Here is a 22,935-nt window from a genome sequence, read left to right on the forward strand (position 1 = left end):
TTTATCATTTAGAAGTAATGAGAAACCGTGGGATGCATTTAACAGCACATGACCTGCCTGCGGAAGTTTAATTACGCTTTCCCTGCTCCGGACCATCTCAGTGCCCTCTCTCTGGGGGGTGCCTCCCGCCCCAAATAATACAAAGATGGCAGACATTCTAAATCTGCCTGTGTTTGTGTGTTTGGTTGCGTGTGTGTCTTTGGGTGCGCGCGTGTCCTCGGCCAGGATTAATCAACATTTTGTCTTTCTCAAACCCTGCCTGGTTGTTTGTCTCTGTGAAGGGGCAGCAGAGCAGGCCTCTCTGTTTTCTTCTATAATGTAAACATTTGCTAACACAGGAATTGAATTGATCAACCTAAAACATCACTGCTACTGCAAATGCAAAATGTTTGGAATGGAACTGGTTGCCTCGTATTAAATCAATAAGCTTTGGATCTGCATGTTTTTCCACCTAAACACATTCAACGCATTGGGCTTTGCAGGTTTTGACTCCCATATTATGCAGCCATTACTAACATCCAGGGCCAAGCTTAGTACCAGACTTTAAGGTTTTGGGAACACATATAGGGGTTAGGGTTAGGCATTGAAGCTACGTTCAGGCTACGCACATTTGTTAGGTTATTGAGGTTATGGTAATGGTTAAGGTTAGGGAACATGGATTTGTTTTGTTTTCTGGTCTCCACAATGATACAAGTACACAACGGTGTGCATGATGGCACAAAATGGTCAACAAACAGGCATTGGATTTTTCAAAGTGGCACTCATTATAATGTATACAGTATCTCACAAAAGTGAGTACACCCCTGACAACCCCTGACAACACTGAAGAAATTACACTTTGCTACAATGTAAAGTAGTGAGGGTACAACTTGTATAATAATGTACATTTGCTGTCAGCTCAAAATAACTCAACACACAGCCATTAATGTCTAAACCGCCGCAACAAAAGTGAGTACACCCCTAAGTGAAAATGTCCAAATTGGGCCCAATTAGCCATTTTCCCTCCCTGATGTCATGTCACTCGTTAGTGTTACAAGGTCTCAGGTGTGAATAGGGAGCAGGTGTGTTAAATTTGGTGTCATCGCTCTCACACTCCCTCATACTGATCACTGGAAGTTTAACATGGCACCTCATGGCAAAGAACTATCTGAGGATCTGAAAAAAAGAATTGTTGCTTTACACAAAGATGGCTTAGGCTATAAGAAGATTGCCAAGACCCTGAAACTGAGATGCAGCATGGTAGCCAAGACCAAACAGCGGTTTAACAGGACAGATTCCACTCAGAACAGGCCTCGCCATGGTCGACCAAAGAAGTTGAGTGCACGTGCTCAGCGTCATATCCAGAGGTTGTCTTTGGGAAACAGACATATGAGTGCTGCCAGCATTGCTGCAGTGGTTGAAGGGGTGGGGGGTCAGCCTGTCAGTGCTCAGACAATATGCCAAATTGGTCTGCATGGCTGTCGTCCCAGAAGGAAGCCTCTTCTAAAGATAATGCACAAGAAACCCGCTGAACACAAGCAGACTAAGGACATGGATTACTGGAACCATGTCCAGTGGTCTGATGAGACCAAGATAAACTTATTTGGTTCAGATGGTGTCAAGCGTGTCTGGCGGTAACCAGGTGAGGAGTACAAAGACAAGTGTGTCTTGCCTACAGTCAAGCATGGTGGTGGGAGTGTCATGGTCTGGGGCTGCATGAGTGCTGCTGGCACTGGGGAGCTACAGTTCATTGAGGGAACCATGAATACCAACATTTACTGTGACATACTGAAGCAGAGCATGATCCCCTCCCTTCGGACACTGGGCCGCAGGGCAGTATTCCAACATGATAACGACCCCAAACACACCTCCAAGACGACCACGGCCTTGCTAAAGAAACTGTGGGTAAAGGTGATGGAGTGGCCAGGCATGTCTCCAGACAGGTCTCTAACATCCACCAGCTCCGTGATGTCATCATGGAGGAGTGGAAGAGGATTCCAGTGGCAACCTGTGAAGCTCTGGTGAACTCCACGCCCAAGAGGGTTTAGGTAGTGCTGGAAAATGATGGTGGCCACACAAAATATTGACACTGTGGGCCCAATTTTGACATTTTCACTTAGGGGTGTACTCACTTTTGTTGCCAGCGGTTTAGACATTAATGGCTGTATGTTGTGAGGGGACAGCAAATGTACACTGTTATACAAGCTGTACACCCACTACTTCACATTGTAGCAAAGTGTCATTTCTTCAGTGTTGTCACATGAAAAGATATAATCAAATATTTACAAAAATGTGATGGGTGTACTCACTTCTGTGAGATACTGAATGTTCTGACAACAGGTTTATGTTCCAGTGAATCACATAGGTTAATAGATGAACTAAGTATAACTTTTGCATATAGCCTTGGAGAGTATAGCCTAGGAGAGAGTATAACGTGAAGAGAATGTATAGCCTAGGAGATAAGATAGCCTAGGAAAGAATATAGCCTGGGAGAGAATATAGCTTATGAGAAAATACAGCCTGGGAGAAAATATAGCTTGGCAGAATTAACCATACCAACATAACCACCAAACACCACTCAGTCAAAGCCACCAGCTGTTCTGAAACACAAAAGCATATTACATTATTTCTTCAAAAAATGTTGACTATTAAAAGCCTTGGGGGCTTATAGGGTAATGATAAAATTATGTTTCCTATAAAAAGTAATTGACATGGACAGAGAAGCAGAGAGAGGCAGTTATGCCATCACAGCAATCAGCCTCTCTTCCCTTCATACTTTACACATCAAGGCATTGTATAGTCTATATTTCAGGCCAAAGACAAGAGGCTGTAGACACAGCATGTTAATATTATAGGTTAATATGGATATACTGTTGTCTGTAAAATGCTGGTAGCTACTACAGATAGCTACCACTGGTGTTCTTTATTCAGCATTATGCATTGCTTTTCAAAAAAATTCCCATGAAAAATAGGAAACCAAAATGGAATATTTAACCAAAATGGAAAGGGCTTATTTCGGGTATAGCTGCTGTTCACTGACATTTGCCACCATAGAAAACAGAATCGGTAGAATGTTCTGCCCATTCATGCTAAGGGTTTAGCAGTCAAATGGCTGGGGATAAATGCATGTATTTCTATGGATTATGGCCAGAGCAACAATGTGTTTAAAAAAGGGGTTCTTGGCTTCGCCATGATTTTATTACCCGGTATTCTGGTCCTGTTCACTAACTGTAGTGTCAGCTTGTGGGGAATATGTGTGACATGCTGGGGATGCAAGTGCTGTGAAAAACACAGAGATGCTGGGAAGGAGAAATGTAATGTGACCGCAGTATTCATGCCAACAGACACATGGAGCATAGCCAGGCCCACTTACTGGACTGTCCTCAGGACTCTCTTTCTCTCTCTCACACACACACACACACACACACACACACATTCACACACACAAAACCTATATAATACACACAGTGCCTGTAAGGCCACCAACCTCCTTAGACTGGCTGATTTTTTATGTTGCTATAGATCATCTTATGTTCATGTTTTGTTATAGATTGTCTTGTGTTATTGTGTTGTTATAGATCATCTTATGTTCATGTTTTGTTATAGATCGTCTTGTGTTATTGTGTTGTTATAGATCGTCTTGTGCTCATGTGTGGTTATAGATCGTCTTGTGTTATTGTGTTGTTATAGATCGTCTTGTGTTGCTTTGTTGTTTGGATCATCTAGTTTTTATGTTGGATAGTGTAGTACAGCTTTAGCAGCAGAATGACCAGACAGTGGCTCAAGTTGCCCATCAGACACTGGTGCTTATCAAGATGCAGCTTCGATTGGACAGCTAAGATGGTTAACTGTTTCTACATGAGCTGTGGCTGGGATAAGGAAGGGAGCAAGGGAAGAGGAAAGAATCAGCCTGTCTGAAATCTGTGGTGTCATCTTGGGCCTGGACGGAGCTTAGTCCTCAATGAGCCAGCTTCCCTTAATCTCTAGACCCTTAAATTCCACACTGAAGAGCTTTTTGGTTCCCAGACTACTGCTTTGAGAGTTCTCTCTCATCTGTCTTCCTTGCTGTCTGTCCACTTCTGTCTCTCTGTGTCTTTCTCTCTCTCTCTCTCTGTCTCTCATTTTGTCTTTTTCTGTCTTTCTCTCTTGATTTCTGCACCTGTCGAGAGGCAGAGAGAGGAGCTGTTAACTGTTTGCCCTGACTGACTGAGTGATTACAGAGGTTTGGCACGGGTAATCCTCTCGCCCCTTAACCCATTTATATACAGTGCCAGCTGGAGAAGGTCGATCAGGGAAGAAAAAAACATGTTTTTAACCTACGCAATAAGACTACATTATTCTGTGAGCTACTTGGTAAACCTTTGAATAAAGCCAAGAAGTCCCCCTGAACAGTCCAACAGAGCTAGCTGTAGCAGCGTATACCACATTACCGCAACATATAATTGACACACTATTACAACAGTCCATTACTGCATTACTACAATAGTCAATTACGTGAAATTTGCAGTGGAAGGAGAGACGCGTGACAGGAACCCGGCTGTGGTGATAGCTAAATCAGACAGTCTCTGACCCCTCTTCTCCTCATAGCCCAGCAGTGTGTATTTCCCTATGCTAATGGTGGTAGGCAGCGAGTGTGGTGTGTCATGGGGAATCAGGCTGTCCGGTGCGGATGTTTCAAAGGTTACAGAGTGTCCTCTCAGAGGGCCGTGGGCTGCCAGGGGCGATGGAGATGGGAGCTGACAGCAGAGAACCAGAGTCCAGGTGAAGCTCTACAGACCAGGCTAGAGGACATGGATACCTCACCATGGGGCATGGAGTGCACACACACACGTACACGCAGGACATGCGCATACAAAGACATCCAGACGCACACACCCACACACACACACAAACAGTTCCCTCTAGTTCAGACCTAACCCCCATCATTTCCCAGTTTGCATTGCTGCGTGAACATACGAGTGTTAGTGCTGCTCTGGGACTCAGGGGAAGCTGCTCTTAGCTCAGGTCACGTGGCCCCAACATGTTCATGCATTCTGCATGCCCAGAATGGTTGTGCCTGTTTAGTTTCAGGGATGACATCAACGGTCTCCCTTATCGCTGTGGCGGAACTGTTCATGCACGATTACCAGAAAGAGCAGTAGGAGTAGCCACGACCGATGACAGAAAAACACACCACTTCACAATACACACAGATCTGGACAAAGAGAGCATGTTCAGGGATTTCAAGCAGGAGGGTTTGTACTATTACTATGAGTCAGAATTTCAGAGTGACTCAGTGTCGAGATGAAACCATTCATACATCTCTTGACTGTAATTGATGTACTAAGAGAAGTGTGCAGTTGAGCAGGAAAGAGTAGAGGTCACAGTGACTTCAGATGCTCCATCGAATAAATGTTAGCTTCATAGCCGATGTAGGCTGCGAGCAAAATCAAACGCTGTGCTCAGTCAATTAAAATGTGTGCTTTGGGACTTTGACAGTATGCAGAGCAGAAGGGTTTAAACACAGAATTCATCACATTATAGCATGTGCCTTTAAAGTCAGCACCTTATTATTAACGTCTGTGTTTACTAGGGAAGGACACATTTGTACATCCAGGCATCCATGTATTAAGACAACTCTTTTATTCAGGAAGTAACGATGCAGGTCCTCTCAGTGTTCATTGTTTCTCCAGAGTGTTTATGTCATTGCCTGAAGTGGAAGTTATGAGGCACGGGTTCATTTTATTAAGCTAATACAAGTACAAAGCGTGTTCCAGTGACTAGAAGCTGCATTTTAATAAAAAATGTGTTGGGATGCTAACGTAATATTTTCAGATGGGCCGCATTCTTGGAATAGCCACATTGTACTGTAGCCTGGTAGTCATTGTAGATTGTGTCAGGATCTGTACAAATCAATCATTACAGTAGCACTTTTTCTTAGTCAGCTAACATGTGTAGCAAACAAAATCTCAGCCAGGCCTCAAGATACATTGTTGTATTTACATTGATCCCGTACACATAAGCGATGTGCGCAATAGCCTGGGGACACGGTCGGATTCACATACAAGCACTAACGTTTATGATAGAATCCAGATTGTAACACACTGACACAACAGGACTGCACCAATTCAATTATTATACAGCTAGTTAGTTAGACCAGCTGTCAAAGCGCTGATCATGCAAGTGAAAAAGTAATCGGATGGCTCGGTACATAGCTAGCGAACTGTTGTAAATAATGCTAAGCTAACATTGTTAACATTCTGCCCGAACATCCTTCAGTGATAGCATGGCCACCTCGGAGAGGTCTCTCCACGGAGCATAGGGAAAAGGCTTTGTGTCATTAATACAACCTTCATTTTCCTGGACCAACCAGGTCCTGTAGGGGTTCTATCTCTCTGCCGGGTACAACATTACTTTCTGGCTGATGCTGAACAACTACTGGACCCCCACGACAGATGGTTCAAACACAGCTGCTTTGGGATGAAGAAGGACTGTTTGGATCGGTCGATCGTTCTGTGTGTACTGCTGTTGATGTGTGGGTTTGAGATGGGCTAATAAACATCAATCATATATTTCAACATTTGCTGTTCATTGCTCCATGCAGAGTTTAGGTACCAGTGTTAAGTGTCTGGGCTTCACATCCTCTTTTCTAAAGACAGGAAGATAAGGCGGGAAGGAAAGCTCTGTGCAGCTCAGTGTCTCATCTCTGCAGTGCTAGCTTCAGCCAAAAAGCCACAGGGCAAGAGGATTTAACACAGCCAGACAGGGCACAACGCTCCTCTTCAGAGAGGATTACTGTGAGCAGAGTAGGCCTGCAGAGAACAGACCCCCAACACAGCCAGACAGTACTCACCCAGGACCAACACAGCCAAGACAGTACTGACCCAGGACCAACACAGCCAGACAGTACTGACCCAGGACCAACACAGCCAGACAGTACTGACCCAGGACCAACACAGCCAGACAGAACTGACCCAGGACCAACACAGCCAGACAGAACAGACCCAGGACCAACACAGCCAGACAGAACAGACCCAGGACCAACACAGCCAGACAATACATGCAGACACACACACACACATAAACACACGCACAAAGGGTTAACCAACGACACAAACACACACACACACAAACACACACAATGAGCAAGGCCCAAATGCTGCTAATGTTGTTTTTCATTAAGGCAGACATGATCAGAGACAAGGCTCTGATTGGCGGTCTGGCTGCACTGGAGGGAAGACTGGAGGGAAGACAGGCCTCCTTTACTGTTACAGTACACCACCCTGAAGGGTGAGGAAACAGGGGAGAGGACACTGGGGACAGCCAAGCATGTTTGGACTGATATAAAAAGACACACCACAGAGTTTCTAGTAGATGTTACATGGCAAGCCGAAGAAAGGCTGTTTGTTTTGTAACGAGAGAGAACTTACCGAGTGTAGAGTTAGATGTTTATGTCTTTATGAGAAAGACTGGGATACAGTGGAAGTGAGAGTGGGAGGAGATGGAAATGGCACACACACACATACACACACGAAAGACACACAGGACATAGGGGTGCTATTAGTGCCACAGGTCCTTAGTACTGCCGGCTGGTAAATGGAGTATTATTCTCCTTATCTGGCTTGACAGATGAGGCCTGGCTCACATCTAAGCTTTCAGAATGGCATTAAGTGCTTCGGTTTTGGATTATGGACATAAAAAATGGGGATGGGGACATCCTGCTCAACGGTTCCCTTTTTTTGTTCAAAAGTTCCCCGTATTTATCACCATAAACCGTCGGTGGTACGCTATGAGGGATATTTGTCTTTGTGACAGACTTTGTTTTATGGCAGCGCGCGTAATACCTTCAGGTCAAGTTCACACACGAATGAGTGAGAACGCGGTAGGAAGATTCACGTCACGGGCAACATTGAGGTTTCTTTGTCAGCTTCCACAAAGATATCCCTGCTGAGAACTGATGAAAAGCGGAGCAGCGTGGACATTACTTCAGCCACACTCCAAAGGACCTCTGTACCCGTAGTGGAAATGACTTCAGCCTCACTCCAAAGGACCTCTGTACCCATAGTGGATGTGACTTCAGCCACACTCCAAAGGACCTCTGTACAGGTCCCGTAATGTTTATGCACCTCTCTCCCTGTCTGTTTGCAGAGATCTGTCTGTTGACGCGTGGAAGAAGAACGGCCAGCGTCAGAGCGGACACGTACTGCCGTTTGTACTCTTTGTCTGTGGACAACTTCAATGAGGTCCTAGAGGAGTATCCCATGATGAGGCGGGCCTTCGAAACCGTGGCTCTGGACCGTCTGGACCGAATAGGTAAGAAACTACATCCATTGTCAGGTTCTGTGATGTACAGTGGATATAAAAAGTCTACACACCCCTTTTAAAATGCCAGGTTCTTATGATGTAAAAGAATGAAACAAAGATAAATCATGTCAGAACTTTTTCCACCTTTAATGTGACCCATAATGTGAACAATTCAATTGAAAAACAAACTGAAATCATTGAGGGGGAAAAATTAAAAACTCACAATAACCTGGTTGCATAAGTGTGTACACCCTCAAACTAATACTTTGTTGAAGCACCTTTTGATTTTATAACAGCACTCTTTTTGGGTAGGAGTCTATTAGCATGGCACATCTTGACGTGGCAATATTTGCCCACTCTTCTTTGCAAAAGCGCTCCAAATCTGTCATATTGCGAGGACATCCCCTGTACACAGCCCTCTTCAGATCACCCCACATATGTTCAATTGGATTTAGGGCTGGACTCATGGCTGGGCCATTCCAAAACATTAATCTTTTTCTGTTGAAACCATGCTTTTGGGAATTTGGATGTGTGCTTTGGGTCATTGTCGTGCTGAAAGGTGAAATTCCTCTTCATCTTCAGCTTTCTAACAGACGCCTGAATGTTTTGTGCCAAAATTGCCTGGTATTTGGAACTGTTCATAATTCCCTCCATACCCATGCTTCACTATGGGTATGGGGTTATTTGGGTGATGTGCAGTGTTGTTTTTGCTCCAAACATACCTTTTGGAATTATGGCCATGAAGTTCAACCTTGGTTTCATCAGACCATAACACATTTTCCCACGTGCTTTAGGGGGACTTGATGTTTGTTTTTGCCACCTTCAGCCGGGCTTGGATGTTTTCTTTGTTCCGTTATGCCACCCTACCCCATAGCCAATTCATATGAAGAGTACAGGAGATTGTTGTCACATGTAGCACACAGCCAGTACTTGCCTGAAATTCCTGCAGATCCTTTAATGTTGCTGTAAGCCTTTTGGAAGCCTCCCTGACCAGTCTTTTCATCAATTTTGGGAGGGACGTCCAGTTCTTGGTAATGTCTCTGTTGTGTCATATTTTCTCCACTTCATGATGACTGACTTCACTGTGTTCCATGGTATATCTAATGCTTTGGAAATTCTTTTGTACCCTTCTCCTGACTGATATCTTTCAACAATGAGATCCCTCTGATGCTTTGGAAGCTCTCTGCGGACCATGGCTTTTGCTCTGAAATGCAACTAAGAAAATGTCAGGAAAATCCTACTAGAACAGCTGAACTTTATTTGTGAATAATCAGAGTCACTTTAAATGATGGCAGGTGTGTAATGACTTCTATTTAACATGAGTTTGAATGTGATTGGTAAATTCTGAACACAGCCACATCCCTAGTTGTAAAAGGGTGTGCACACTTATGCAACCAGGTTATTGTAAGGTTTTTATTTTTCGTTTTTCCCCCTCAAAAATTTCAGTTTGTTCACATTATAGGTCACATTAAAAGTCGAGAAAGTTCTAACATGATTTATCTTTGTCTCATTCTTTTACATCACATAAACACCATTTTAACAGGGGTGTGTAGACTTTTTATATCCACTGTATATGACTCTACTGCATGCAGATACTATCCTTAGGCAACACTTTGCGCTAGATTACCACAGGTTCAACTCACAGATTGTTTAAATGAAACATGTAACATGAGTATTATATAGCATTGTAGTATATAGCTACAAATTGACTCGGGGATTCAGCTGCTAGTTCCTGTACCATGCAGGATGGTGTCTTTCTGTGAATCAAACGCAGATGTGCCAAAGCCAGGGAATCCTCTGGAGGGACGAGTCACTCGTTTCCAGCTAAGTGAGCAGCCAGCTACGAGGGGAGGCCAAACAGTCGGCGTGTATGTGAATGTTGGTGACCTGCTCAAGGCAAGCTGGGCAAGGAGGTCAAGCAAACAAATGTGTCATATTAGTTTGGATATCTCCACCCCACTACAACGCCGCCCCATCTGGTGCTGCAGTCACCAGGGAGGAGGGGGAGATGGCAGGAGACAACTGTCAGTTCCGCAGTGTGTTGTCTTAGCATCTCACGTGTTATCCCTCAAGGCAGAGATAGTGACAGAAATAGGAACTAAATGTAGCTAACCCGGCTGACCTATTGAAAATGTGCGTGTTCTGTATGCTTAATTATGTACCGCTGACATTACATAGTGTCCAGAGGAAACATGATCTGCCCATATAATGCGTGTCGTGCATGTTTTCCTTGCAGTGGTTATGCCTTTACATGTTGATCATTTGGATCGTCTAGAGCAGCATACAGTTATAGGCTGACAGTGCATATTAAGAAAGCCACTTGGGACACACAACCCAGTAATATTAAATTAACTTGACTCTGTGAAGTGGCTGTCAGCAAAGTCAGTGATGGAAGGAATATATTAAAGTATTAGTTCCTGAAAGACGCATTGTTAAGGTTAGGTTTCACCATCGGGTTGCCACGGCGGCCAAGAGACCAGAGATGGCTTGGATACGTAGGCGTTCAGCATAGACAAATGTTAGGGAAAGGCCAGTTCCCTGTACTGCACAGTAGCTAAGCACCATGGTTAAGGTTAAGTACATAGAATACTGGTTATTTTATTTCCAACGACACTTCAGTGACTTTTGCTCCATTCGCACCTCATTCAACTTTTTACCTCAGCTAGCCAGCCAGACTAATAAAATATTCACAATGAACAGTAGCCCACCTCCATCCTTACTGAGCTATCTCTACAGGCACCATTATGTCCCCAGGTACGTTTCCAACCAAACATAGAAAAATGGCTTCAGGCAGGCTCTTTCTTTGTTGAACTGGCTGCTTTGAAACGATGAGTTCTGCTACGTGAAGGCCTTCTCTTCTGACTGCGTCCCATACTGAACTCTCCCGGGCCTGGTGTCAGATGCCTTTGAGTCTACATGGTGTAAATAAACGGTGTTCACCTTTCCCCAGCTCACCTGCATATTAAAGTCACTTACACACCGATGGCCCACTCATTAATACCTGTGTTGGTGGAGAAAATCTGATCAGAGCTTGGTACCCTACCATGGGTGGGCAGCTTTGGGTCAGCATGGACTAAGAGATGGCCACGTCGCTGCTCTCCCGCTAATGCCAACCTAAATTGACTTTTCAGTACTGAGTGGGTGAGTTCTGTGCTATTTCAATCCCAACACATAGCACTAGCCATTCAGGATTACAGCTCCACTCTAATGGCCATGTGAATTAACCCGTCACTCCTTACCAGGCCCTCCAGGATTTTTATGTGACATTTGCAGGCAAAATGCTTGCTTGATATTTTTAGGCATTATGCAAAGATTTCTTTCTCCCAGTTTGTCGCAGTGTGCTGACAAGGGGATGGTTTGCTGCTAGATTGAACCATATTGTGCAGTTATTTGTTGAAATTGCAAGACCATTTCATATACCGGAGAATATCCTTTGGCGTGTTGCATTATGCATTCATATTTTTGCTCAGATTTTAAAACTGTCCACGGACCCCCTGGAGTACCCCGGACCCCAGTTTAAGAACCCCTGCTCTCAACCACTGTGACGTTACTAGCATGAGTGTGAACACTGACCAGTCTTTCTGCTCGGCTCACAAAATTCCTCTCCATATCAATCAGCTGTCTCCCCCTTCAGAGCCATGTTTGTTCTGCGTTCCCTTTGCCTCTTATCTACAGCTTCACAGTAAGAGCTGGTCAAACACACGCACGTGAACACACACACACACACATACCCAGCCTGTCATGCCTTCTCCCGTCTTCTCCCTGTGTGTTTTTTCCCCTTGGTACCATGCACTACCCTCCCTCCCTCTACATATATACCTCTATTTCTTCTACTGCATCTAAATGTTTGCCAGGGTTTCTCCTTTCGAGCTGTGCTGTGCTTGGTGTTCGTAGGGGCAGCGCTTCAGAATGCAGCAAATGTGTGAAATACGATTCAAAGAGGATTCTGGTAGTAGGCTGATCAGAGCATCCTGACGGTCTGATCAGCGGCCTTTAGAAGTCAGTCTGCAGCCTAGGGGGTAACAGTCAGTCAGTGGCCTTTGTTGGCAGACGTGTTGCTTGTTCACGGCATCATACAGGGGCGATTATAATGAAGCTGTTTAATGTGCGATGGGGCCAGGCAGGGCACTGGATAACTAACTTCCCAGTGAATCTCTGCCCTCTTAATAAATCAGATGCAATTAGGGTAATTCAGCATTTAGATTGGGCAATCCGAGCTAATTGTTTTGTCTAATTATATTGTCTTTCTACATCTGTCTGTCTGACTATGTTTGTCTGTCTCTGTGTGTGTGTGTGTCTCTGTCTGTCTGTCTGTCTCACAGGGAAGAAGAACTCCATCCTGCAGCACAAGGTGCAGCATGATCTGAGCTCCGGCGTTCTCAACTACCAGGAGAACGAGATCATCCAGCAGATTGTGCAACACGACCGGGACATGGCCACTTGCGCGCACCTCCTCCAGAATGTCACTCCGCCTCAGCCCCCCTCTCCTGGTCACACCCCCGTAATCTGGGCCCCCCTCATCCAGGCCCCCCTGCAGGCAGCCGCCGCCACCACCTCGGTGGCCATCGCCCTGACCCACCACCCCCACCTCCCCCACCTCCCCGCCACCCTCTTCCGCCCGCCCATTACGGTCCTGGGCTCCAGAAACCTCCAGGATCCGCCCCCGAGCCGGCTGAAGAAGTTCCACGGAGGATCCACTGGGCCTGACTCCCCGTCGGACACCCCAACTAAACTGCACTGTTCTGGGGTGGACACACCCCTGCTGGCCTCCTTCCGGGCCTTCCACATGACTCAGGGGTCGGGGTCCAGCAGCTCCAGTAAACAGGTCCCCGGCAGCGGTGGGACATCTGCCTTCCCCTTTGGGCCGTTCTCCTCCTCAGGGGGCTCTCCATCCCACAGCACGGCCCAGCTCCACCCACAGCCCCAGACGCAGCAGCCCTTCCGCTGCACCACCCCGCCCCTCACAACCCTCTTTCAGCAGGGAGCCCTGGGAGCAGGGGCTGGGACAGCTGGAGGGACTACGGGGGCTACCGGGGGAGCTACAGGTTGGTCTTCAGCAGCAACAGGGAACACGGGCGGAGCTGAGGGGGCCAAGGGTGGGGCTATAAGAAGGGCCACTGGTTGGGGTAGAAGTGGGTCCACCGACGGATATACCACTGGAGGGTATATAGGAGGTGCCAGCGGAGGGTACTCTGGAGGGGCTAGCGCAGGCCATATAGGGGCTGTGGGTGGGGCGGTGGGAGGGGCTTTGGGAGGGGCTATGACTGGTAGCTTTCTGGGTAGGTCTGGTCGTAATATCAGCCCCCCGTCATGCGGTTCATCCAGCCACATACAGACCGGCGAGTTGCAACAAAGCCTGCCACCACCCAAGCCTCCACAGGTGGGCTCTCTACAGCAGTTTGCTGGCGGGGGCAGGACTCCCAGTGGGCTCTACCACACCCCCTCCCCAGGATCCCCCTCCTCCTCCTCCCAGCAGCCCCCAGAGGGCTCCCTGTATTCCCTAACCCAGTTCGGCCTGGCAGGCCTTCAGTCTGGCCCGGTGCCTCAGCTGTCCCTGGAGAGGTCCGCCCTGGCTTCGCTGGCCCAGTACGGCTCGGCCAACGCCTCGCCCTGCTACACCCCGCTGGCGCCGAGCCCCACAGTCCAAAGCCCCGTCACAGGGAGGACTTTTCACTACAGCGACCCGTCCAGTGCCACTGGGTCCCACAGCTCCCTGCTCATGCCCCAGACCTCCCTCCCCACCCAGCCGCCCGGTCAGCAGCACGCAGCCGGCAGAGAGTCTCCCCCGGGCCGCTTCTCGGAGGACATGAAACTACTGTCCAGCTCTCGCTCGTCTCTTCCCCAGGAAGCTGCCCATGCCGTGGGATACAACTCACCGCCGCGCTCCTCAGCCCTGTGCTCTTCGCTGCCCCGATCCTCGCCCCCACGCTCGTCCCTTGAGCCGGGATACTGCCTGTCCTCGCCCTACTCCTCGCCCACCCTGGTGCCAACGTCCTGTAGCTCAGTGCAAGGGCACATGACTCCTCCCGTCCCTTCCCAGATGTCTCCAGGACACCCGCAACACCAGACTCGGTCTCCCGTTGCCTCCCCAGCCCTGCCGCCAAGGAAGGGCTCCGCCGCTCACTCTGAACTAGAACCCGTCCGCTCCAAACTCCCCTCGAATTTGTGAGGTTTGATCGCACCCTCCGTGCACTAGTACCCAGACAATCTTCCTCTGTCTTCTTCTTTTCCCCCTATCTTTTAGGCTTCACTGTGTTTTCATCTTTATCGTTTCCAAGATCTTAATATTACTGTGATTTAAAAGGTAACGCATAACCAGGTAACTTATAGCTCTCTACACTACTAATGTTTCTTGTTTTTCTGCTTTTTTCTCTTTTTTTATTTTAATTCATACTTATATGCATATAAATATATTTAAAATATATGTTAATCAAGGGTTAGGAGGGTGTGAACAAGAATGCTATCCATTCAAGCGATGCTCATTTCTTTATTTCTAACTATGCCAAATTCACATGATAGGGTTTGGCCAGATATGAACACTAGTTCTTTGTTGCAGGAACCTATGCACTAACACCTGCATGTATAGATGCTTTTTGTGTGTTTCAGAATAACAGAATCTACCTTTTTAGAGGAAAGTCCATGCTTCAATAAGAACAGACTGAGTTATTTTGGCATCCCATACAGGGTCACATATTGTTGATCCTTCTATTGTCTACTAGATTACGCCGACCGATCCACTCTATAGACATTTACAAGAGATTTTAGGAAACCAAAAAAGACTTTCCTCTGGAGTGATCAATCTGCCTCCTCTTGGGCCAGTGGGTTATTTTTGTGTTTTTTTTTGTTTTTTACCAGTGTATATTGTAGTAATATTTGGGATGTTGCTTGGGCTACAGTCTCCGTGTTAAGACAGACAGTATGATGTGTTAGTGACAGTCAACCCTGTCCTGACAAATTCACTTTGTCTTCCAAGCTTGTCACGACGCAAATGTTTCACAGAAGAAGGACAAGTTGAGCCCTGCAATCTGTGTGCAAGCGGATAGAGCGCAAGTGTGTGTCTGTGTGTGTGTGTGTGTGTGTGTGAGTGAGAGAAAGAAAAAAGCGTGAGTAGCCTGATGCAAGGCAACATTTTACCCGACTGACCAAGAGGAGTTTTGCCTTTTCACAAAACTAGAACTTCCATCCCAGCTAGCTAGACTTCATACCTCCTTTCAATCTCTCAATGCTATTAACAGACAAAATTCACCAGTGGTCCCAGGGTCTTCAATCCCACATACATACTGTAGTAAATGTACAGGAAATAGACACACTGGACATGAGTACTGACCAGTGTAATAGTGATGTTATCAGATAGGAGGGCTGCCTGATAGACCTTTACCACTCCATGTGTTCTTGACTACTGCGTCAACCCATAGCTGCTATAAGGTCGACATAGACATTCTCCCACATTGAATGCCAGTGTTGAGTTGAACACCTTGAATGTATGCACATTTCATTAGACTTTTTACTCCTACATAAACGCGTGTCATGGATTGTTATGGCGAGGAGGTGAACCCAAGGAAGAGAAATGACTGTCCTGTTGTGAGCGGTTTCATAGTACTGTACGTCAAGCTCTACCCAAGTGGGCAAAACTGGATGAAATGACGTCATTCTTACCTGTTAACATGACACCATTGCAACCAAATGTCATTGTGTCATTTCAATCAAGATGTCGTTTCAACCAGCTTTGCCTTCAAGGATGTCAGTCATGGAACCTGTATGTAGTGTGTAGGTATGTGGCTACTGGTGGCAGTGATGGTCATCTCGACAGCCTGTCGATCTCTTTCATCCATTGTTATGAGCAACATGCTCCCCTAGGTTCAGACAACTGGCTTCTCTACAACAACACCCCTCATTTAACAAGACAGCCGCTGACCTCTGACCTGCATTGGTCACCCTGGGTTATTTCACAGTAGCGCTCAGTGACCGCTCGCTCTGTAGCCCCTCATTACTGCCTACTTAAGCTAAGGCCTGACCACGCGCACACACTCAGACACACACAAAATCACACTCACACATCACACTCAGAATGCAGTATTCATTTCATTTAAAGTGGACACAGTAAGATTTCTACTGATAAAAGGGCTTTGAAAATGAGTTTTCTTCTACTGAAGTGATTGCAGATCATTCGATCCTGTTTTAAAACGTCTCTCCGTATCTAATGGGTTAGCTGTTGTTGTTTTAAACCTTGTCTTCGTCTTCAGCATGGAGCTACGGCCCCGAATGTGTATTCCCTAACGGTGTCTGCCTGACACCTGTCTCACTGACAGGCCATTCGACAGTGGGATCCCCACAGACATTCCCACAGACAGGGAGGGAGGGTGGTAGCACAGCAGCTTGACTGCCTGTGAACACAGAGAGGAAAGCTCCACTGGAGGAATATAAATGTCTCGAGTACAAAAAGACTGCAGTGACTGGACCGCACGTTGAAACAAAAACCGACCTCAAACGGTTTGATTATTTCCCACAATATTACCTCATTAGGCGGAGGGATGGGGAAATGTGACTACTTTGATCAGGGAGCCCGTTGTTGAGACAGCGCCATACATCTGAGGAGACAGTGATGTATTGGAAGAATGATGCGGTTGGACAGACAGCCAGGGGGCTGACAGGTAAACCAGCACCCCCCCCCCACCCCCCCAACCCACACTGACAGGGTGCTTGTTTTATGGGGGGCCGTTGAATGCAAGTAGAACCCCCATCTTTATTATTACTGAGCACTCGTGGGGGCTGGTCTGAAGGAGAGACGGATATTGATATTGGGCAACCTTGGGATGATGCAGCGGCAACGCTGGGCCTGCGTGTCTGTGGGAGATATCTCCCCAATGTGCTCCTGGCCAGCTGGATGGCTGAGAGTGGTCTCAGTCTAAAAAGGGGAGGCACAGGTCTAGGCTTAAAGAGTGATAGACCCAGAACAAGGATCCATTAGCTGAGTGTGGACCTGGAAGTGCAGGCTGTTACCCCAGATAAGGGTGTGCATAGTGGATCTATCCAGTCGGTTGATGTCACTCAGGGAGCTGTCAGTGTCACGTCTGAATTTCCACAACCACCGTCTCTCATCTAGTCACACCTTCCTAACAGTGCACCGTCTGGTCTTCCTCTAATGCCATCTCAGCTTCAACTGGACAGGGCCTAACATCACTGTTTTCCCCTCTGCTTCGGTAGCAAGTGTTTGATTTCATTAGAGATCTCAGAGTTCATCCATAAAACCCATCTGTAGGAGACCATAGAGTAAATTGACATCCTTCTATGAAACAGTGGACAGTGGTTGAATTCTGGGAGAATGTTAATCATCCACCTGACTTAGGACGATTGATGTGTACCTTCTATCATCCATCCAACTTGGGAAGGTTGATGAGTACCTTCTATCATCCATCCAACTTGGGAAGGTTGATGAGTACCTTCTATCATCCATCCAACTTGGGAAGGTTGATGAGTACCTTCTATCATCCATCCAACTTGGGAAGGTTGATGAGTACCTTCTATCATCCATCCAACTTGGGAAGGTTGATGAGTACCTTCTATCATCCATCCAACTTGGGAAGGTTGATGAGTACCTTCTATCATCCATCCAACTTGGGAAGATTGATGAGTACCTTCTATCATCCATCCAACTTGGGAAGGTTGATGAGCTTTGGACTGATTCCAGAAGGACATATCAGGAGCATGTCTTAAGACAACTAAGTCCATAAACTGCAGCTCTACTGTGAATTTCAGGGCAGACAGACAGGCATCCTTTGCTGTGGTTGTCTGTTATACGGTAAGAACAGACCAAATTAATTTGCTGTAGAATGGCTTTATGGGCGTTTGTTCCCCGTCCCTGTGCCTGCATGTCATTGTGTTCCCCTCTGTCCAGATGACTGCAGGACCCTATTGTGTTGGTGTTCTCTGGGCCTGCAGCGGCCGAGCGGGCACAAGAGTCGGAGGGAATGACAGGAGTGCTGCTATTCTAGTGCTTCATTGTGGACCCTGTCTGCTCTGAGACCTGGAGAAGCTCCACCTGGCATAGCCAGCAGCATTTCTTATTCATGGTGCTCTCTGTAATTCAACACATTTTTATTCCATTTGGGCCGCTCCCAATTTCCGAACCTAATCTTTGCCTCCCTACTCTCCTCTGTGCTGTATTACGGGGCTGTAAATACGGCTGGGGGAATCCGGCGGTGCACTGTGAAATGAAATCATCTGCAGTGATTGAGGATTGGATGAAACAGCAGCAGAATTGAACTTGGGTGGGGGGGGGGGTTGGGCACGGGGGGGGGTGTTCACGAGACTCTGTCATTACTCATTCATAACCGCAGATCCTTCTTAACCTTCAGATGAAAAACCACACCGGCATATGTATGCATCTGAGACAGGGGGCACATTTAGCAAGACATTTCAAAAAGGGCAATCATTGTGGTTCAAGCTGCTGTTTATAGCAGGGCCTAATGCCGCTGACCTGTTTTCCCCTCTGCTTCGGTCAGAAAGAATTCCACGATAATGATGAGAGTTTAATCCCAAAGTGTGCTGTTTGGAGCCAGACATGGCCCAGTTTAGTGATAGCGTGTAGCACTCCCAGCATCAGATCCCAGGACGGACGGAATGCATGGGTGCAATTCAGGAGCGCATCGCCTAGCAACAGAGAGGCGTCATGGGTGTTAGTGGGACATTTGCTGCTTTTGAGAGAACCCCTTGCGGACAGAGATGGACAGAGCGTAGGTGACAGTTCTTGCACTCTAGCTCTCGCCCCTCAACTTTGTATGTCACATACTCTGATATTGCTTAGGAACCTATGTCAATGGATATTTATGTATACAGATTTATATATTTCCGTAGGACCTATTTATATTTCTGTATTTATTTTAGATTCAGTGACGTCATCACCATAACAGATAATGATAAGCAATGTTCACCATGCTGTGTGTGTCTACCAATTCATATTGTCATTTAAAAGAAACGTTTTTTAAAAGAAACATATCGTTTGCATTGTATAATATCTTTGACTCGTGTGAGGCGGAGGACTGGGACTTAATGTGCTGCGGAACACGACTTTCTATCAGAAGGCTGTTTTCTGTTTAGTATCCGCCGTGACTGTTCCACAGCTCACAACCAGACATGTCTCTGGGGAGGATATTTAGATTGCTTTGCTATTTATCAATGGATATTCATATATTTTTTCTGTGTTTAAAATGGGAGCGATCTGAAAACAGCAATAAGGAAGTTGTACAGGTGTGGTGTGACTGGCGGTGTTGATCAGACACTGTGCCATCTGCACGACCAGCGCTGTCCCAGAACAGCACTGTGGGTCATGTTGGGTGTGAATGGAGAAACGCAAAAATGGGTTGTCGATAAGCACACGTATATTAAAAAGGTATCGAATAAAATATAAGAAACACCTGATTTGACTTTTTTCTACGTTTTTTTTAAATTTTATTTAGTGTCTGCTGTGAATTATGTTACATCCACTAACAAAAACCAGGGTTTGGGTTAATAACGCTATTTAAAGAATAACGTCATACCCATTCACTAAAATAGTTTGAATTCAAAGCTAATTAAATTCCTCTGAAGCCAATGTTAAGTTCCCTAAGGGTATGCATTTGTCCTGTCCCCCATGAGAATCAAACCCCCAAACCATGGCCTTGCAAGCACCATGCTTTGCCAAATCCATATTCCGTTCGTCTTTAAATAACGTTTAAATTGACCCCAACCCTGGCTAGTAAACCTGTGTAGTTACACGCACCCCCCTTTCCATTCTCTCAGCACCCTTCTGGACTCTTTTCCCTGTTCCCTATCACTTCTTCTGTTACACGCACACACACCTGCAAACACACACACACACGAGCGGGTAGTGAAACGACAGGTGAAGCTTCTCAGAACACCCTGTCCGCCATGCAAGCACCGTGCCATCTGTTCCCTTAGAATTCTCCCTTGCGATAACCTTCCGCTCCGGAGGGAAGGAGAGAAGGACTCATTGGAAGTGAAGGCCTTTGGTTTAGATGGTCTATTGTAATTACACCGAATCCTCATCTTGTGTCGCGTGCCTGCTGGGACGAGTGTGCAGCGTTTGGCACACGCCTGCCGTGTTTAGAGTCGGGACCATCCTCTGCGCAGCCGGCCAGATGAACCAGGCATCTAACAGTGAGTGACACATCCTCCGACTCTGCAGTGGGGCTGATCACTGGGGCCGCAGTGGGAGACTGCCACATCCTCCGACTCTGCAGTGGGGCTGATCACTGGGGCCGCGGTGGGAGACTGCCACATCCTCCAACTCTGCAGTGGGGCTGATCACTGGGGCCGCGGTGGGAGACTGCCACATCCTCCGACTCTGCAGTGGGGCTGATCACTGGGGCCGCGGTGGGAGACTGCCACATCCTCCGACTCTGCAGTGGGGCTGATCACTGGGGCCACAGTGGGAGACTGCCACATCCTCCAACTCTGCAGTGGGGCTGATCACTGGGGCCGCGGTGGGAGACTGCCACATCCTCCGACTCTGCAGTGGGGCTGATCACCGAGGCCGCGGTGGGAGACTGCCACATCCTCCGACTCTGCAGTGGGGCTGATCACTCAGGCCGCGGTGGGAGACTGCCACATCCTCCGACTCTGCAGTGGGGCTGATCACTGGGGCCGCGGTGGGAGACTGCCACATCCTCCGACTCTGCAGTGGGGCTGATCACTGGGGCCGCGGTGGGAGACTGCCACATCCTCCGACTCTGCAGTGGGGCTGATCACTGGGGCCGCGGTGGGAGACTGCCACATCCTCCGACTCTGCAGTGGGGCTGATCACTGGGGCCGCGGTGGGAGACTGCCACATCCTCCGACTCTGCAGTGGGGCTGATCACTGGGGCCGCGGTGGGAGACTGCCACATCCTCCGACTCTGCAGTGGGGCTGATCACTGGGGCCACAGTGGGAGACTGCCACATCCTCCAACTCTGCAGTGGGGCTGATCACTGGGGCCGCGGTGGGAGACTGCCACATCCTCCGACTCTGCAGTGGGGCTGATCACTGAGGCCACGGTGGCATCCATTCCACTGCATCTTGACCCATCGTCACCATGTCTGCTGTTGTGGTGGTAAGGGCTTCTAGTGCCAATGTGTTTTCTGCAGCATCTGGGATAATCTGTTGCAGGTCTCCTTGGGTCAATCTCAACATTAATTAATCCCAAAAGTTTCTGCGAAAGTTTGAGGCTGCAGTTGTCTGTTTGTCTCATTTTTCAGATGACCATTGAATCTCCCTGTCAGAGCATCATTTTGGCCATGAAAGGGGCATTCAGTGGGGCTTGGCTTATGCATGGACAAAAATGTTTTCACAGTGGTATTCCAAAGGGACAGATTAAAGTGGATATTAACAAACAAAACGGACAGAAAAACGTAAGTATACTCAAGGTCTAAGAGCTATGGAACAATTCTGCTCTTGATCCAAATGAGTAGTCTATCACTGTATACATACAGAACATTCACAACAACCCATCAAACATTTACCATGATAATATTCAGAATCCATGATGAATGTTTATTTGCCCAGTATCCCCTTGTTGAAGGAGAAACCTGCCTTAGGATCGCCTACTCATCCTTGTTTTGCAGATCTCCTCCCGCTTGCACTGTAGCCAGCCAGCCCAGTAACACACTGTGACTACAACACTTCTGTATTAACCCCCCCCCCCGCCCCCCCCCGGAAATAAAAACCTACCAGCAAAGCCTTCTGACATCTGCCAGCTTGTACGAAAATATTGTCAAATGGCCAACTTAGCAATCCTCCAGCTTCTGCTGTGCATGGCTGAAAGTTTTTCATTTGTTGTGTCTGTGTTTATTTGGTCGAGTAGCTCCCTAGGGTATTATGAATCAGGGAACCATATGCAGAAAAACCTGTGGATTAAGACAACCTCAGGCCTTAACCTGATCCCCAATGTCACACAAAAATTATGGCCCCCCCAAAAAAGACTTGAGCACTCGCCTGCCCTATTTAGAAATTAGGTGACACAGACAAGTGATATAACTGGGCTATTTCTTAGTAGGTCCACTTTAAGGAAAATGCATTTACTTTGATAAAGTGTGAATCTGAATTGTGTGATATTTTACAAGTATTAATGGGTAAAATGGGAGTTATGCCGTATCTTATTTAAGCTATTTTAGGTTAGGGTCTATTTGACTGTAGCACAGGTCATAGAGGTCAGTATCAGAGCCAATGGCGTAGCACCATTAGCATCATGGAGCAGGACAGACATGATAGTCTGCCTCAGTTGTACTCCCATGAGAAATGGCAACATGAGGACAAGCTGCTCAAATCATTACCTTGTGTTTGTTATCAATTCTCACTGGCTGTTTACTGCCTGCCTCATCAAACTAGCCCACAATCCTGCTAATGCTAACTCCACAGAGGATTTTCTGATGTTCAATGCCAAGCTATCCGACTCTTGCATTTTACCCCATCCACACTAAAATGTAAACCCGACCAATCTACCCATTAGCCTGTTGGTTAATGGACACCTCAACATGCCTTTTCTCCGAATGCGTACCTAACGTCCCCCTATTATCAGCCATTTCTAGTGGTTGGAGAACTGAATCCCTTCAAGTTCAAAATGTAAATGCACTGGAAAACAATGGTATGTTTTGCTATTAAATATAACCTTTCAGCTAGCCCACCACAATGTTTTGTAG

General features: G+C 47.0%; 1 protein-coding gene across 1 annotated transcript in view; it reads left to right on the forward strand.

Annotated features, from left to right (window-relative positions):
* Positions 1 to 18,570, forward strand: part of hcn4 (hyperpolarization activated cyclic nucleotide-gated potassium channel 4) — an 83,581-nt gene extending 65,011 nt beyond the window's left edge. Inside the window, exons 7-8 of the mRNA XM_013138110.4 lie at positions 8,107 to 8,271; positions 12,585 to 18,570. Coding sequence (XP_012993564.4) covers positions 8,107 to 8,271; positions 12,585 to 14,431 — 2,012 coding nt within the window. The 3' untranslated portion in view covers positions 14,432 to 18,570. The remainder of the gene's footprint in view (positions 1 to 8,106; positions 8,272 to 12,584) is intronic.
* The last annotated feature ends 4,365 nt before the right edge of the window (positions 18,571 to 22,935 follow it).

The sequence above is a fragment of the Esox lucius genome, chromosome 2, assembly GCF_011004845.1.
Source record: "Esox lucius isolate fEsoLuc1 chromosome 2, fEsoLuc1.pri, whole genome shotgun sequence".
In the NCBI taxonomy this organism is placed as follows: domain Eukaryota; kingdom Metazoa; phylum Chordata; class Actinopteri; order Esociformes; family Esocidae; genus Esox; species Esox lucius.